The sequence below is a fragment of the Melanotaenia boesemani genome, chromosome 9 (assembly GCF_017639745.1).
Source record: "Melanotaenia boesemani isolate fMelBoe1 chromosome 9, fMelBoe1.pri, whole genome shotgun sequence".
In the NCBI taxonomy this organism is placed as follows: domain Eukaryota; kingdom Metazoa; phylum Chordata; class Actinopteri; order Atheriniformes; family Melanotaeniidae; genus Melanotaenia; species Melanotaenia boesemani.
Window position 1 is genome coordinate 22,998,089 of NC_055690.1, and position 18,691 is coordinate 23,016,779.

Genomic DNA, 18,691 nt, shown 5'->3' on the forward strand with positions numbered 1-18,691 from the left:
GGGTTTTATGTGACAATAAATTTAATCTGATTAATATTTTGAGCTGTTGGTGAACAAGTAGTCAATTTGATGACATTATCTCTAAGCTTCAGGAACTACTGGTGATGTCCTTCAGAAGAGGAACTCAGCCCTACCTTCACTGAATTCCTTCACCAGTGTGACATCATTTGTTTGACATTTCTTTGGGGTTTTTCTGCTTTTAATTTACATCTTTGTCTGTCTAGTTATCTTTTTAATGTCTCATCTCTTTTATATCTTTAACCACACATATGGCGTTCTCATCATTGCATACCACCTTCAGTCACTCAGTCTCTTTCATCCATTGGCATGTTGCGCAGGAGGAGAAGATTGGAGTGGAGGATGATGGAAGAGAAAACAGTGGAGATGTGCAGTAGTTGTAATGGATGACTTCACACTTAGCTATTAAAAAGACTGTGCTTCATTCTTTAACTGACATAATAAGCCCTGGCTGTACATAAATTACAGCTAAGAAATATTTCCTCTGACAAAGACAGTTAAGAAATGTTCTCCCGACAAACTCACACATTACAAATAACAGCTGAGGTCTTTTACTGCCAGAACAAGCTACAGCTACATCAATTTCCAAGCTATTGCACAGCTTTGCATTATCAGCAAACTTTGCATATTTTGGCATTTATTTTTAGCCAGGCAGCAGTTAGACTCTCCAACAGCTCTGCAAACGATGACAGTCTTTAGAAGTGATTCAGTTTGATTGTATTTCAACAAGGAAACCTTTGAGCCATTCAGAGTCTAACCTGTATACAACTTTATGTTTTCTGTGACATTTGGAAATGGAGACAAGCGTGTCCTTGAAATTACAAAAGTAGACCAAACATAAAATAATTGTCAACCGTGTCCTTTTCAAAAGTCCTGCTTCAAGCTGGATTTGAAGCACAAGGCAAAGAAAATGAAAAACATGGCATTTAAACATTCAGTTGCTACACTCCCTCCACTTTCACTTTATTTAATTTAGCTCTCTTTTCCTTTAGGGGTGCAATAAAGACTTAAAATAATATAAAATTTTCTCTGGTGAAAATAGCTTAAAAAAAAAAAAACTTAAGTCAAAGCAAAGCAAGGAAACAAATTAAACAGCCTGCTCAGATAATAAAAAGAAAAAATCAGTCCGGTGGCTAAGCTCAAGTATAGTTCAGATTGAAACAATTATGATAAAGCATTTTTTTTCCTGCATGCTATAAGCATATACATGTTTGACACTGCCTCAAATGGCGTGTTACTGTGTTTGAATTTGCTGCTGTTACACTTTAACAGTTTTTACCCATAACCTCGTTCTTCTATCCCTCTGTTAATACCTGTTGTTCCAGATCCCTTCTTTCATTTCAGCTTCTTTGTTCTAAACATTCCTCTTTAAAACAAAGATAAAGATTCTTTTGCAATAATTTCTTTCCTCCTCAACCATATTAGGCTAAACCTCCACTGCTCTACTTCCTAACCTTTTTTTTTTTGCTCTTCTGTTTTCTAGACCCCTGATGCTGTTGTTCTGGCATTTGTGGACAATAAATATCGCAAGAGGGAAGAAGCTGGTTAAAACCCCGAAGAAAAAAAAAAGCCCTAATTCTATTTCCTTGCATCTCCTGTTTACTGCACCCATTAATTTGTTTCCTTGAATATCATGGGGTTATAGAACTATACAGTAGGATTTACTTTCAAGCACTATTCCTGGTTCTCAAGTCTGGATTGGAGTTTTAATGGAAGGTCAATTCCCACTTCTATCTGAAAAATGACATTAAGAGGCATGACAATGATGGATAAAAAAAATTATTATAACCCCTCACCACCTAGGACGACATCAACATGCATGGACAGACATTAAGTGGATGTTAGAAACTGACAAAAATGATTGGATGTGGATCAAAGCAAAGTGGGATGCATAGATAATCACACTCAAGCTGGATGTGCATTGTGAAAGACTGCACAGAAAAGGAGTAATAGCCCACAGAAAGGGGTCTAGGTGGATCTGGCCTTGGATATTAACAGAAATAGACTTAACATATTGGAGTCTAAAGGAAGCTTGCTCCATTCTATTAATCAATGTTGACTATCACAATTCTATTAAAAGTTCCTGAGCTGAGCTGATTCTTGCAGGGCTGAACTGGAGCAGCATCTCAATGGTAACTGGACCTTTTATCCCTGGATTTGAATTTTATCTGTGGAAACACATAAAACCTGAACTGAATGCATCCCCATGGACAGAATTGAACAAACCTGGACCAAGCGGACTGAAACTGGAGTTTTACACGGATCTCATCCAAACCAAACAGTATTAGACTACTCAGTTATATGTCTGCTACTGCTCTGGTCCTGTATCTCCTGCTCTACAAGATGGGATTAGTGAGGCTCTTGTGGACCTCCATTGGTCTCTCTCACATCTCTCAAGGCCTGCTTAAAAAGGTGAGTAATTCACTGATTATCACATTAAACTAGACAAACAAGAGCCAAATGAGAAGGTCTCACATCCAAGGATCCAGGCTCAGTAATTAGTGTGACATATGGTAACCCACCAGCAGTCACCTTGGCCCTTCACCAACATTGGGTCCTGCCCCATAGTTTAGAGCACATTTAGACTCTCAGTTTCTCTCTGCCTGGAGTGAGTGGTCTGTAACCTAATGGGGGCAATACTTTAACGAGTGCCTTTCTAATTGCTGTCAACAAGACCATTAGAGAACCTCCCTGGCTTAACGATCTGTTTCATTACCTCTTCTAGTGACAATTTATGCACAGGTGAGAGAAAATGCAATTTACTGTCTGAGCAACTATATTTTATTAACTTTACTTGTTTACTTGACAGGGACAGAGCATATTAAAAAAAGGAACGCTTCTAAATATGCCAGATTTAGCCAGTAAGCTTATTTCATCTGTTGTCGCTAGCCAGGTCTTACAGAGGAAAAAGGAAAAAGAGAAAAAGAAAATTGCTAGGACAGTTATCCATCAATTTAAAAACATTAATCAGTGAGGTAAAACTGCCAAAAAAGTGATAAGCCACAAATTTAGAAAGCAAAATGTAAGCAAAAATCTGTCAATCTATTGTCTTTCTGTCTCCTGCCTGAGGCAATGATTGAATACTGGTGGAGAATATAATAGGCAAGGAAAGGATGTGGCTATGAGCAAACAGCACAGCCTCAGGGAAGTTCTCTGCCCATGCAAGAATGGGTCAACACTATCTGTTTAGTCAGGCAGGACGTAGGCTGGTGTCAGAAGCTGTAGAACTGAACAACTCATCTCCAGGCCAGAGTTATATCCTCCGTCAAACTCAAATTACCCATTTATTAGAGGTAATCAAGATTATATAATTTTTCCTTTCACTTTTACTGCTCAATGGATGGAAAATGGCATTCATTTGATATTAAGTGATTAGAAGTGTTTTTCCTATTACAAACTAAATAGAGCAAATGAAAAACCAGCACAGCAGAGATTGAAATGGTCCCGCATTTCACTATTCTTATCAAATGAAATTATTTCCCTCCCCAAATAATCTGCGCTTATAAATTGCCAAATGTTGTGCTGTCTCACCAGTACCCTTTATGTTTCAATGGGTATTAATAAAATAACAATTTCAGTCTTCTCTGTTGGGCATAGATGGAAATATTGGTTCAATAACCCCCTTATTAGGGATTAAAAATACTACGGAGTACTTCTACTTACTTCAAATTAGGCAATTACAGTATTTACAAACACACGTATGCTTTTAAGAGTGCAGTGTAATTGCTTTGAAATATAATTAACATTAATTACGCTCACATTTATGGACTTTAACCTTAGAGCACTTGTCAACAATCACTTACCCTAACAGCACTTCTGTGTGAAGCACAATCTCATAAAATGTTTTTACAGTTGTGCTGAATAATTACTGAAAGTGTAATTGATTTGATTTTTTTTTTTGACATTTCAAAGCCAAGCCACTTTAAGTTTAAGCTGGGATAACTGATTCAGTATGACAGTCATTATTACACCCACATAAAACTGTTAAATGTCATGTTGAAGGAAAATATACTGAGAGGTCTACAAGGAAAAGGAGGAGAGCGAATGAGGGGTCAGAGGTTACAGTTCTACACTGTAAATTCTAACTGGTTGGCTTTACTTTAAAAATACATATATGCAAACTCGTTGTCTCAAGAAAGTTAAGGTTTTGTTAATTTGAGTGATTAAGTACAATTAACTAAAACGGTTTTGGTATGACAAACTTTTACAAACTTTATTATTTTGATTTTGCTGTACATTGATAAGGTTATGGAACAAACTTGATTTGATCAATTTCACACAAAGTAGAATAGATGCGGAGAGACAGAATTAAGAGCAGAACATGTGGCCTTAAACTGAAAATATGGTGAAATGCGGATTACTGCTTAACATGTTTTCCTGTCTGTTTAGGTGAGAACTGAAAATGCAGCAGACAAAACCTTTCAGATTTATAAAATGCATGCACATCCCACTCTGTTTCTGTTTATAAATCAGAATCAACTCTAAAGTTGGAGCACATGAGGGAGCGCCTTGCCACGCCCTTATGATTGACGCTTATAATAAATATTCATCATATCATTTTCATGATGGCCCAGGAGGGAAAAAGAGGGAAGAAGCAGGTTTTTTTTTTTTAAATGGACCACTTTGAAAAACGTAAAAAGGTTTTATTTAGGTTTTATTTAGTGGGCATTTGGTGGATCATTACCAGGGTCAGAAAGTCAGAATAGTGGCAGCAGGATAATGTCAATGTCATGTCAGAAGGCAAGACAGTATATATATATATATATATATATATATATATATATATATATATATATATATATATATATATATATGCTTCCTTTTATCCCTCGCAGCAAATGAGAACATTTTAAATTATTTTCAAGGAAAAAAATCCCAATTAATCAGCCTTTAAATACACTGATTAAGTACGATTAAGATTAAGCATTTTGCTCTTCAAAGTTAATATAATTTAAGATTAAGATTATTAAAGATTAGATTAAATCTAAGTTATGTCAACTAGATATATTAAAGCCAATGTTACATTTTACAGTGTATACAGTTTACATGTAACTTTTTATGAAAATGTGCAAAGAGTAGCACATGAAAGTTGTATAAACAAAATGTTTTAATTTATTTATCATCAATGCTTTAAATTATATTTTTATTATTCTCTCTACAGTGCACTAATACAACATCCTGTACTTTCAATAGCAGCTCTGTAACATGGATATTTAAAAAAGTGTGTTAATTCAGCTGTTTCTGCAGTCTGTTCTACATGATGGCTAAGAGCTGTTCTAGGGACCACCTGTTATGAGATTTAAGTCATTTTTAACTAGAGGGTGTCTTTTTGGCAGTTCTTTAACAATAACCACCTTTTATACAACTATGACTGGGCAACTGTTTGTGTGTGTGTTTGTGTTCTTCTGTTAAACTGCACCAGCAAGCATTTCTGGGGTTTTTTAGCTGGTGATTGAGCCACTCTGTGCCTTTCTCACACAATCACATGTTAAAAATCTACATTTTTCTACATGTCAACATATGATGCACGATACAGTACTAAATGATAACAACACATATTTTCTTTTAGTAGTACCTCAGTCAAGGTGTAGGGTGATGTAAGCAACACTACAGGCAAACGACTGGTCTGAGAGAATTCCCTGTGGGTGTAAACAATAACATGTCTGCAGCTGTGCTTTGTCACCGACACACTTTCTTGCTCTATAAAGCCGTTTGAAAGTCAGGGACACAATTTACATAATAAATTATTGTTAAATCATTTGTGTTAATGGATTTCTTACTGTGCATATCACTAATGAATTATTCATGAGCATTTTTATTGACTGTCAGTATGGATGGACAAATGTTTGTTTTTATCTTATTAACTAGAATGCCCAGTTACTATAATCACTCTTCAAATATATTTAAACACTTATGTCCTAAAAGTCTGTTGCAAACATATTCAGTTTAAAAACCATGTGATACCTGTACTCCCAACATGTGTTTGAATAGTATGCCACTTCATGCATTGACATGCAGTTTCTTTTTGTAGCTTTTTATAGCATTAAAATGAAATGTGAAGTGATTAGGATCAGGCTAAAATGTGTTTTGCGCTCGCTGTGCTGCGTTCACGGCCCCGCGAGTAATTAAAAACTCCAGCGATCAGAGCAATGCGCTCGCTCGATTAAGAAATGCGCTGCTGATTTGATAAATACGCTTACCAGGGTATTTGGTAGCAGCGATGTAACGCCATATTTCTGTGTGAAAATTTTACTGTATCCATACCTTATCTGCAAGAATATTTATAATGAAGTAGATGTGTTCCTCTAGAATAATTGCTAAGAAGCAATGTGAGGATTTCAGTTAAACTTTTTGACAATTGAATCTGAAACTTTAACATCTAGGCCTGTGTGCAAAGGAGGAAATTGTATTTTATGTAAATACTGGAGGGCTGGTCTAAGCAGCCATCCCAAATACAACAGCAATATTGTTCATGTTTATGCCTTTTTTCCTATTTTCCATATCAACCATTATCAATACTGACAATAATATAGTTTAAACAATCTGATTCAGACAAGTAAGCACAAGAAGATGTGGTGAAAAATCTTTCCTGGGCTTGTAGTTGATTATTGGAACAGAGTATGTTACTATGGCAGATGTCAAATTTCAGCCAAGGAAAACTCAATAAGATCTTCTTAGCACTGCGGTATTCTTTATGAATCCTGTCACAAGTCACCTTGACCTCATCAGGTTTCCAAGCCTGATCAAAGAGTTTAAGAAAGACAAGGAAAAAAGGTTTTAGATTACTCCAACTCAGCCACTGATTTTGTAATGAGCTCTAAAGACTGCACAGTATTACTTCTTAACAGCCAATTTCCACCTGGTCCATGTGCGCCTCATTCCAGTTGCGCTGCGGCATCCAGGGCTAACCCCTCCAGGGTTATGACCGATTTAGTCAGTGGTTTAACTCACACCGGACACGCCACGGTGCATCAGAAGCATCCCATAAGCACTTAGTTGCAGCTCTCCACTTAATATACATGGGACTATTTTTGATGGAACATGTGTCCAGTCATGAAATTAAACTTTCATCACACTGTGCAAAATTTGTTGTTGATGATGGTTAACGACCATCACAGGTCATTACTGTGTTCCTGATATCACTCATTGATGTGATCTCCTACTTATCATTTTTCTCTTTCAAATCCACGCTAAAATATGGTGTTTATAAGCTTATATTGACTGCATAGAAACATCAACTCTTCTTTTGTTTCATTCATATAGAAGACAAATATGAAAATGGCAACCTATGTCTGTAAAAGAGATTATTCATGACGATACTTCTTGGCTGGAAGTAAGAAGTCACAGCTGAACTAATCATGTCCCCGTTTTCATTTTCTATGGAATGCTAAGCTAACCAGCTGCTGCTGTAGCTTAACATGGGATTAGTATTTTTCTTTTAATTTCTGAAAGAAAAAAAAAACAAAAAAAAAACCACATGATGCCCAGAAGGTCAAACTGCTTGTTTAAATATGATTACTTAACATTGTGTTTTCTTTAAGCTTCTCATATCCAAGGGGAAAGATCAGATAATCACTTAACTGATGGAGTGAATCAGGCACATTTGTTGTTGTTTTCTGTTATGTGCTAATGCGACAGCACCCATCTGTGACCATAAGTCCCTCCCAGCAACCAGTTTATTTTATTTAAAGAGGTTGAATTGCAATGACAAGATCTCAATGTGAATTCTAACAGCATGGGCTGATGGACCATGCCATCACTGCAGCTTAGGCTACATGTCACATCTGGTAGCTGAAGTGGCAGTGATGTGGCATGCATTACTGCATTTGTATTAAAAGTCTCTAAGATTGCTGCCAAATACATTTAGACTAAAACAGACATACAGCAGTTTTCCAACATCACCACTGATTGATGCTTCAGTCACTTCAACGGTTTTCCTACTGAGCAGGTAAGAGCAATTTAGTAACTGAAAAGAGATGTGAAGCGGCCCACCTCTGTACTAAGTAGGGAGTGTGTATGGTTGCACCCTGATGCTGTCTGACCTACCTAATATAAGAAGGCTCTACTATATTATAATTAAATATTGCTGTCTAAGATAAGGAGGGAAACAGAAAAAGAAGTGGTGAAAAGACTGCAGTCAGAAGAAGAGATAGTAGAAAACAAGAAATTATAGAGTATGTTTGTGCTGAAAAAGCAGTAATGTCAGAATAAGTTAAAAAAAAAAAAAAAAGGAGAAGGGAAAGTATAAGGAATGAAAATGGTGGAGGTGGAGAATGAGAAGAAATGTGAAGATGACAAGCAAAGAGGAGGAGGAGAAGTGCAAGAAAAAGGAAATAGAGAGAAAAACAGAAGGGGAACAGTGAGTGGGATGCATGAAGGATTATTTAGTGTGGATTGAGCTCCAGCTGTATTGTGCTGTAAGGTGCCTTTGCTTCCTCAGAAAGAAAACATGCTACTGTGAATAACAGATGACAATGTATGTTTATTTTGGTAGTGTTTACTTTATGACCATTTTTCCTCTTTTCAATGATAAAAAAGTGATCTTGTTATGCACAGAAAAACACATGCAGGCTGGGGCACCGAAAAGGGGGGGGGTGAAGGGGAAGGATTCTCCGGGCCCATGACTGACAGGGCCTTCAATGCAATTGTAATACTATCAAAATTATCTAATACTCAATGATAAACCTACAATCACACAAACATTTTAGTTACAATGCAATGGTATCACTAAGTTTCTTTGTTTTGGAAACATTTCTGAACACCCACCCCTCCCTCCATATTTTACTTAAATGGTTCAGTTCACCTGCTCCTTCAGCTGCTAGTGGATGCTAAGACGGCAGGATGCCCCCAAAATAGGGAAGTTTAAAAAGAAAAAAAGCTGAGACTGGAGAGAGAACAGAGGGGTGGACAGTACGTCACCCTGTTCTTTCAGAGGCGAGGTGGTCAGTTAGCTCGTCTGATGGAAGTTGTGGAACATCAGCTTGTTGTCTCTCCTAAACTAAGTTCATATAAGCTAGCTCACTTTACTCCCACATTAGCTCATATTTCTGAAGAAAACTCTGGATTTTATTTAATTTCACTTTTGTTTTAATCAAATAATCAAGGCAGGCAAACAATTAGCAAGCTGCTCTACTAAAACATCCTGCATGTCCGAACAGACAGGAGAGCAGCCGAAGCAGATGCTTCTGAGCCTACCTAATTAATTTTACCATTGGCTTCTGATTTAATGATGATAATGCTTGCTATACAATAAGTCATAAAAACTGAGTGGTCATTTTGTTTTTGATTTTTTTGATTGTTTTAGCTGAGATTTGATTTATTTCTCCACAGATTATAAATGCATTTCATTTTCATGAACGAAGTTATTTTGTATTAAAGTTTTGTATTTGTAATTTGTTTTGTAATTATCATGAGATAATTAAGTATTTAAAAAAAAGATAGATGGGTTTTTAAATATAAAGTATCCATCTTGCAGCAAATAGTTGAATCTAAATTAACTTCATTGTATTTTTAGTGCTTCCCCTGCCAACTAGCCTGTCATGTTTTTCTTTTAATTTAATTTCTTTTAATGCCATTTTGATAGGCAAAATAGTTTCTTTTCGTGGGGCCCAAAATCTCTAGCAGTGCTCCTGCATGCAGGTACAAACTAATGCATGAACTGATATAAATGTGTGCATGTGTCTGTTTATGTCTGCAAACTAGTATGTTAAAGGGAAACTATGGATTTAACTGTAAATGGGTGGGCTGGCCATGGGGAAGTTTTCCAAGTGGCTGGTCTGTCCCAAAAAACAATGAGAAAGAAATAAGGAGGAGAGGACATGTCTAAACAAATAAGCCAGGAAAAGAGATGGGTGCAGCAAAAAAGCTGAGGGCTAAAAAATAAAGTAAAATGGTTAGCACAGGATGCAGCCAAATGTGCCAAATTGACAGACCATTTCCGTAGTGGAGGGGCTGAGGGCAGCCAGGCCAGTGACACAGGACCGAGCAGCAGCAGCAGCAGCATGGCAGGTCGGCAAGCACTATGTTTTATGGCCCTATAAGCCCAGACTTTTAGCATGTTTGTGGCTTTGGATGTATTCAGGGCACACAGAACATTAAAGGTAGCCTGTCATCAGCAATGTTACACTATACAATCATAAATCATTTATCTGCTTTACTAATTCAAAATAAAATACATCCTGGCTGACGAGAAGAACGCATATGTTTCTTTATTGCAAAAGAAAACATATGTAAGGAGATAGCCTGTGTTTAAAGTTTTAAAAAGGCTACTATTTAAAAAAGGCTATAGCTACGTCTTGTTTTTCTCTTCTGTTTCTATAGTAATAAATAGCCATTTTTACCAGAGAAATACATTAAATTGATTCATAAATTTACAGTGTGTGTGTGTGCAGTGTGTGTGTGTGTGGTGCTTTTGTTATTTTGGCTTTTACATTTTATTTGTGTGCTAACACTGAATTATTTTCAAAAGTGCTATAATGTTATCATTGTTGCTGTTATTGCTGTTAGCTGACAAGGCCAGTGTCATTTATAGGAGTGAGGAGGAGAAAGTGATAGATGAGGAGGGACAGGAGAAGAAGAAGGAAAAGGATGAGCAGAAGGTGGAAAGTAGAGCAGGAACCACAAGAAAAACAGTGCCAGGTACAGGTGCAGTGTGCAGGACTGGGTTGGCATTAAGCTTCTGCATAGAATTACATTAAGATGTCATATGTTGTTCCAACTCCAGTCAGAAACCATAAGCCTATCCACTCCTGCAGTTCTGTCTGTGGCTTTCTGAATTAGACATCTGTTTTTTTTTCCAATAATACTGAGTTACTGCTCATCTTGGTTATTACTGATGTTCTGTTCACTCAGATATAGCAGTACAGGATGCACAAGAAAAGGCAAGTACCAGCACAGGGGAAACTGAGCCAGGGATACATCCAAATAAAGATGGGGGTTTTGATTTTTATACATGCCCAGCCTCTAAAGATTTAGATCTGGTATTAAGAGAAGATTCCTTACCTACTGTGAGAAAGAAAACTCAATAAACTGCACAGGATGTGCACAGACCAGTGTACTGCTCAAACACTTGCTAGCTACAGCTCAGTTGAAGTTGAAGTAGTTGAACTCTGTTTGCTAATATTTGCTTTGGTTTAGTTTATCTGCTTGTTTTTGTTTCATACTACCAATGAAAGTATTTCTTGTTAAATTATGGTTCCACTTGCATCATTTGTGTGATCAGATAAAAGGTCTCTTAAATATAGGTGCTGTGTATTTCTCCAAGGAATCATGAGACTGAATATAGGAGATGATTCTGAGAGATAAGTTGTTCATTTGTGGAGTGTTAGAGCTTGTTGTTTAAATATTGTAATGTCTCTGTAGTGGACATCTTTTTGTGCAGGCATCAATTTAGTCTAAAAGGCTGCTGTTGGAGGTTTCTTCTACAAGCAATCATTGATCATATGTGAGCAGATCTTGAATAAAAATGTGCAAAATATTAAAAGTGATTAATTAATTCAAACATTCTTGTCATTTATATAAGTGTAGATTGAAAGAAAAATTCAACATAAACATGTCATCTTGTTTAAGTAGGCTATTGTTTAAAGTGCTAATTTAAAAAAAGAAGGAAAAAACATCTTAATATCAACATTTATGTTCTGAGAGGAAATTTCTATCTTCCATTATCATTATAATTAGATTATTATTTGTAAAGTTGATGAATGAGGTCCAGCATTAACATCTGGACAATTTCAGCTCTCATAAGCACTCACCCCCTCATGTCAAGGCTAATGGTTTGGTAGAGCAGCCACTTAAGAGGCTTTTTCTTTTTTTATGTTTTGAAAACACAGGGTTTGTGTTGGGCCTTACTAAAAAAAATAAATAAATAATAATAATAATAAACGCCATGAAAAAAAACTAATTTTAATTAAATAACACAAACCTAGGCATGAAAGGTCAGAAATACACTTCCAAATATGCATTACAACTAGAAGGAGATACAATTAATAATAGGTTTCCATGTAAAAAAAAAAACAAAACAAAAAGCAAAACAAAAAAAAAACATATTTTGACTATTGTACAAATTTCTTCAGACATAGTTCCTAATCACACATGTATGTATTAGCCAGCAAAGATATCTGATTTAGAGTATCAGTAAACAGTAAAGCTACCTGTTGTTCAACAAACAATTTCTACAGCCAGCTTGAGTTTTTGGTTTGATGTCAACATATACTTAAAAGACCAAACAAACAAAACAAAACCTCATACATATTTTGTCTGTGGTATTAATTGGAAGTGTTGCAGGGTGACTGTTGTTTCTGCTTGACTGAATATTCATTTATAGGCTGTTCATAAAACCCAAACATACACAAGGTCAACCTGGATAATGTCATGTTTCCTTGAGTCTGTGTTACTTAAATAAAAGGATTAGTATTGAAAATCCCACCATCTGTAGGGCTTAATTCATGGACTCAAGTTTAGAATTCAGTGGATGGCTGTATGTGTCAGTTAAACGAAAGAATAGGCTTTGCAAGCTGTTGTTGACCAGTGAAAAGAATCTGGAACACTGAATACTAAACTACCCTACATTTTTCAAGCTTTCTGCACTATGTTCGACATTAAAATTACCATCTAGACTGAGCTGTAGAATGTTGAAAGCCTCTGCTTTGTATGCAAACCCCAGTGGTATTTGTTTATCAGCTCAGTGTTTGAAATCACTTGCATACTGAAATGTTTAAAATCAATGCTATTTATTTTCATATGCTGTAGGTGCCCCCCACCTTAATCATATCAAAAACAGTGATTTGAAAGTAGATTTTAAATTAAGCTACCTGACCAGTGATGGATATTCCTTTCATGTTATTTCAGTACAAAAAGATCTCGACAGACCACGGTGTTGACACTGAAGTAGAAAAATTAAGATGATGCATTGCTAAGATGGGATCAATGTTCATGTCATAGCAACACATTAGAATGATTTCCCAGATGTATGCATTTTGTATGTGGTTCATACTAATATGATCCCATGGCATTGCCTGCAAATAGACACTCCTTGAGGCATATTTTGAGGATTATGCATTTTCATGACTGTTAGGAAAAAACACTCAATGAACGACAGACACTCAGAGCAGTGAGAAGACACAGCGGTTTTACTGCAACTGCAGGACTTCACACAGTCAGCAGACAAATACTGTACACACAGGTGAACAGACAATGTTGAACTCGACATTTAGCTTAGGACTATTCCTTATATACCCTGTTACTATCTGGTAACTATTATCTCTGCCCCTGGTGTAAGATCCCTAGAGTGAGGTTTTATGATGACCGACCTTAGCAGGAGGGTAATAAACCCCTTTAATGTGCTTTTACAGCTCTTCTCACCCCCAGAGGCACACTAAAGTAACACAGAGACTTGTAATAACAGCTCTGGTCACGTCATTTCTGACGTCATATCTGTTTCCCTTACAGAGAGTCACAATATCATCAATGCAAGATTTTTCCATCCTTGACACCAGACTGTTTCAACACCTTTAACTATTAAAGCAAGTGTGATGTTATGATGTTGAGAATGGAGGACTATGTGATAATTCATCAAAAGTTTTAAAAAGAATTTTCAAATCAAATGTACAGTGCAACATGTGTGATAGTAGCCCCAGTAATGTAGAGTTAACTTGAAAAACTGCTGATTCCAAATCTCACAGGCACATATCATTAAGACATGACCAAAGCTTAGTTATCATGTTGTTTAGTACAACTGACTTACTTATGTATTTCTCAGGAATTGCCGCAGGTCCACATCTTCCTAACCTGTGGCCACACAATAATACCTCATTTCAATGCAACAGAATGTTGTGTTCAAGCAATATTTATTTTTTCTGCTGATGTCACCAGATGGGTTCTGTCGATCTCAGTATTCCCAGTTTTAATAATTCACAATAACTATATTACATCATGAAGATGTGCTGAATCTACTTAATGTTTTTTTTTATGTCATTTTTATTTTCTAGTACTACAGATCCTGGCATGCTGCAGAATTCTGGTTCAGAACAGCTGAATATTTTAATTGGTGCTAAGAGCATGTCATTCAAATGAAGTGATTTGTGATCATTTTTACCACAATGTAAATTAGGTAATCATGATAAAAACTCAAACAGGCTGACATTTAATGTTATACAGACTTTTCAGTCAGAGACAGTCAGAGACAGTCAGAGAAGCATGTGTGTGTGTGTGTGTGTGTGTGTAAGTGTGGTTGTTTATGTGTGGGTACATGTGAGGAGATTCAGTACTGCAGCAATGACTGAAGAAATAGAAGCTATAATTGAATGGTGAAAACTTATGGCTCAGCATTGGTAATTTATAATCCGTGAGTCCCTTTCTGTTCTGCCACACAAAGGCTCTGCATGCATTTCTTTAGCAGGAAAGAACTGGAATCGTTTGATGTATGGAGCTTCATCAAATGTGGCAGCAGGGGTTGTAACTTAACTCTTCGTTACAATATTCTAATATTTGCAATGTGTGTGGTGTCATGCTGTACATTACACACTTTTTAAAATTCCATAATTGCATCTGAATATAATTTAAATAACATATGTGTAAATGTAATAGGCATTGAATACAATAGTAGTGATCAGTAATGCAAACCTCTTTATGAACTAAATGAACTCTATGTTGGTACTCTTTCATTTATCTCCAAGTAAAGAACCATTTCTCCAGTCGGCAAAGCACAAGGGACACTTCTTAGATTCAGTCTTGGATTTGAAATTTAAGCATCAGTCTTTGCTGTTTTAGTTTTATTTTTGTTGGAAGTTTGCATGTATTGGGAAAAGTGAAGCAATGAAGCTCAAGAGAGTTGGTTTTGGAAACTGGAATCTTTGACGTGATAGAAACAAAAAGTGTACCATATTGGTTTATTGGCAGATTTAAAACTTTCCACAAATAATGGTGTTCTGGTGATAGAATTACATTTGATATTGACAGCTGAGGTTTTGATTTTAAATGTCAACTCAAAACTTGTTGTTCAGGCTATTTATTTATATGTTATGCTAAAACTGAATTTTAGTCAAAGGATATATGTGGTGTTGAGATTGTCTTGTTTATATGCAGTTATGCATAATGGTAGTAAGAAACTGGTAGTCTTCATTACAAATGAAACCCGGATCCTTTTTGTCTGTGCAATCATCAAATACATCATGTTACACTTTTAAATAAAGGATAATATTTTATGTTCATGCCACATATTTTGGGGAATACATCTTGACATAATGGTATTTATTTACCTTTATTTTCAGTACTGGGGTACCATCAAATTATCCTCCTTTACATAGGGTTGGAAAACTTTCAAATAATCATTTGCCGACTTTCAAATTTAATAAAAATATACATCTTGCTGATGAAGTGGTTTACACAACATCTAGACAGTAATCAGGGGCTGCATTAATGTGTCTGCATTAGTATAATTTCATGTGTGTGCAGCAGTAAATTATGAAGGGGTGGTATTAATATTACTCCTTGAATAAATGTCATGTTGAAGTTATAGTCACATAATCAAAATGCTTAGGTTCAACTTTCTCTGATCTAGCTAGATGATATCCAGCAATGGATGCTGGACTGAAATGGGTGGGCAATTATTGCAAAAGAAACATCAGTTGAATAAATGGTCTATCATGAGCCAGTTAACACCGGCAGAATTCTGGGTTACCACATTGTCAGTGCTTATATAACCACTACAGCCTTCATAGGAGTCACTGAACAGATGATTAACTATTTCAATAGAACAGAGTGAAACAATGGACTATTAACAAACATCAGAAAGTACTTTCCCGCTATAGAGAAAATATTTCTTCTACAAATGCAGCACCCTTAATTCCTGGACAACCATTAATCATCACTACAGGGTAAGGTGTGAAAGGAATTCAGACAGCAAAAGGCTACAAGGAGAGCTATACAGACTTGCCTCAGACTCAGATTGTGTTTGCAATAAAAGATGTTGTACATCTACCAACTTTTTTCCAGAGATAGGTATTTGTATAAATCAGTATGTTGTTACTTGTTGGTATATTGAGGGAGCGCTGAATGCGCTTCATTATTAATATACTGAGTATAAGGTAACTGCACTAAGTTTCTGCCAGCCACTCGATGTGCAATTTGTGAATAACACCAGGTTTCCCCCAAGAGGACCACTTACAATGTGACAGCTAATCATTTCAGCATGTTCACATTACAGTACTAATGAGGCCAACAGTGGGAGATTTGTACGAGGTTAACAAGGAGGATGGTGGGCCGACCAACTGCCTTCCATCACATTCCCCCCATAGCCGTCACTGAGTAGAACGCCATTATTAATTTGTACTAACAGGGGGATTCATGAAAGTTGCTTCATGTGGCTTTTGAGCTATTTCTGGAATCATGACTTTGCCACCAAAGAGTCATCTTTATAAATTGTGTTTTACAGTTTAAACAGCTCTGCATGATAAACAGAAAACAGATGACATAGTTTAGGGTTTTTGATGCTATGCCTTATTAGTTTCTGCTTCTACACTTAAAATGATAACACTGATGCTGGTTTTCTATATAAAGGACATACCTGCATTGATTAAGTGCAAGGTCTGTTTTTGAAAACTATTCAAGGCTTCAAATACAGAACAAGATCAATGTAAACTGATATGGGGTGGAGATGCTTCATTAGAAAAGCACATAAAATCACTGCTGTGACTATTCCTTTGCAAGCTTAAGTGTTTGAAGGGCTCCTAATGATCAGCATCACAATGAGCTGCTGATTTGGCCTCATCTGATGTACATATATATATATATATATATATATATATATATATATATATATATATATATATATATATTTCTTTCAGTTTTGATTTTGGCATAATGTCAGAATTGGAAAAAGCTGTGGGTCCACAGCATAAAATCTACTTAAATTGTAACATTTTAGTTGCATGATAGTTTTAGGCATAATTTCCAAGGCTCCAAAATAATAATAAAAAAAAAAGACTAATTTAAAAAACCAAAAATTATTGCATGTTCAAGGTTTGCATTATGTGAAACAGTCACAAAATTAGATGTTGCACAACTGTGAAATGCCCTAAAACACTCATGAGGAGGTAGGAAGTTTCGATTCAGCCCTTTAACTCTTTGCTGCCAGCAGCAGTTCATGAGAGTTAGATGTTAAAAAATTATGAATAAAAAATAAAAAAAAGCATGGTTCAGCTAAATCCCTATACACACTCGCAGGTTTGCTTCTTCCCTGTGACTCTTGTGATGCAATTATTTGGAGTTAAAAAAAAAGAAAAAACTTTTCTTGTGAGGCTGAGCTGTTTTTTGAAAAGTAAATAAACACAAAAACTTCAAAGATTTTGCTTCTGACACAGAAAGCATCGGTGGTTTGAGACAAACAGTACGTCTTTTCCCCTGAGCTGACAACACGGTCCAGCAGGGGCTGGAAATCTTCAGCTTTTCCAGCAACAAAAATGTTAGTCATCGTTATCGTTATCATGTTTGTTACTTTTAGACTCAAATCAGGTCTGTATTTTGATTAGAAAGTCCTTCAGTCATTAGACCATTAAGTTTTGATCGATGTGTTTTGTGATAAAACAAAGTGGTCAATTACAAGTAATGTCTCTCTTTCTTTCAGACCCAGTGATCAGGAGGAACGCCACAAGCTGGAAGTCAAGAAAGACAAATGAAGCATTAAGAGAGAAAAATTAAAGTAGCAGGGGTACCAAATCAAACCAATCATTATTGATATCATATTACAACAATCTGATCTTGAAACATCATTACTTTCACCACTGAGTAAGTTTACACATTAAGAGTTCCACACCACAAGTCACAGTTAAGTTTAACGCAGAGAAAAATGCTGACTGTAAAATACTGCACAACATACATTGTTAACATCTTGGCTGTTGTCATTCAGTCTCATCACTGAAACACCACAGAGGGTAAATTACGTGCACACACCATGGTTGATAACAGGTCACCTCACATTTAATTGTCCAGCCTCTAAAAAGTTCAATTTTTCTATTTGTCTGACAGATGTCCTTGTGTCACTTGTATATTCCAGGTGCTCTATACTTGCATCTCCCTCATCAGTTTCATAATTCAACAAGTGTAAAATGGGATGTGTGGTACACATGCCTTATCTTTTACCCATATGTGTGCACGTAATTGCGCTCGCTGCTGTTCCTTGGCGTCAACAAGATCATTACCATTGTGATGGTTACACGGCTCCCTGCTGTATGGAGGTACATTACGGAAATGGACAGAGAACCTTAAACCTTTTGACCCATCCCGAAACACACACCCAAAAAAATATTAAAAAAAAGGTATAGACTTCACTCTCCCCCTCCTGTGTTTCTCTCACTTTTTCCTTTGGGCTTTATATTTTGTATGTGTACATAAAGCAATTCCAAATCTATAGTTTTGTACATGTAATTTTTATGGTGTGTGGATATTTTCTAATAAAATAAAACAAAATGGGTCACTCTTCGCAAGGCTGTATTTTTTGTTTTATTTTTCAGACTCTTACATTCATCTCTATTTCCACATGCAGTTCCATTACAGTAGTTGGTTAGATATAAGTAGTAAAACTTTTAGTTCATGCTCAGTTAAGGTAAACATTTTACAATCCAGGTTCACAAATTTCAGAATGACTTCATGTTCTGTCTCTGGAATACAAATCTAGTTT

General features: G+C 36.2%; 1 protein-coding gene across 2 annotated transcripts in view; it reads left to right on the forward strand.

Moving 5' to 3' along the window:
* The window catches only part of zgc:172282 (leucine-rich repeat and fibronectin type III domain-containing protein 1-like protein), a 181,652-nt gene extending 163,169 nt beyond the window's left edge, over positions 1 to 18,483 (forward strand). For both annotated transcript variants that reach the window (XM_041995339.1, XM_041995338.1), the window contains 2 exons: positions 1,502 to 2,430; positions 17,639 to 18,483. In XM_041995339.1, the coding sequence (XP_041851273.1) occupies positions 1,502 to 1,509 (8 nt within the window). In that variant the 3' untranslated portion in view covers positions 1,510 to 2,430; positions 17,639 to 18,483. The remainder of the gene's footprint in view (positions 1 to 1,501; positions 2,431 to 17,638) is intronic.
* Positions 18,484 to 18,691: the final 208 nt, after the last annotated feature.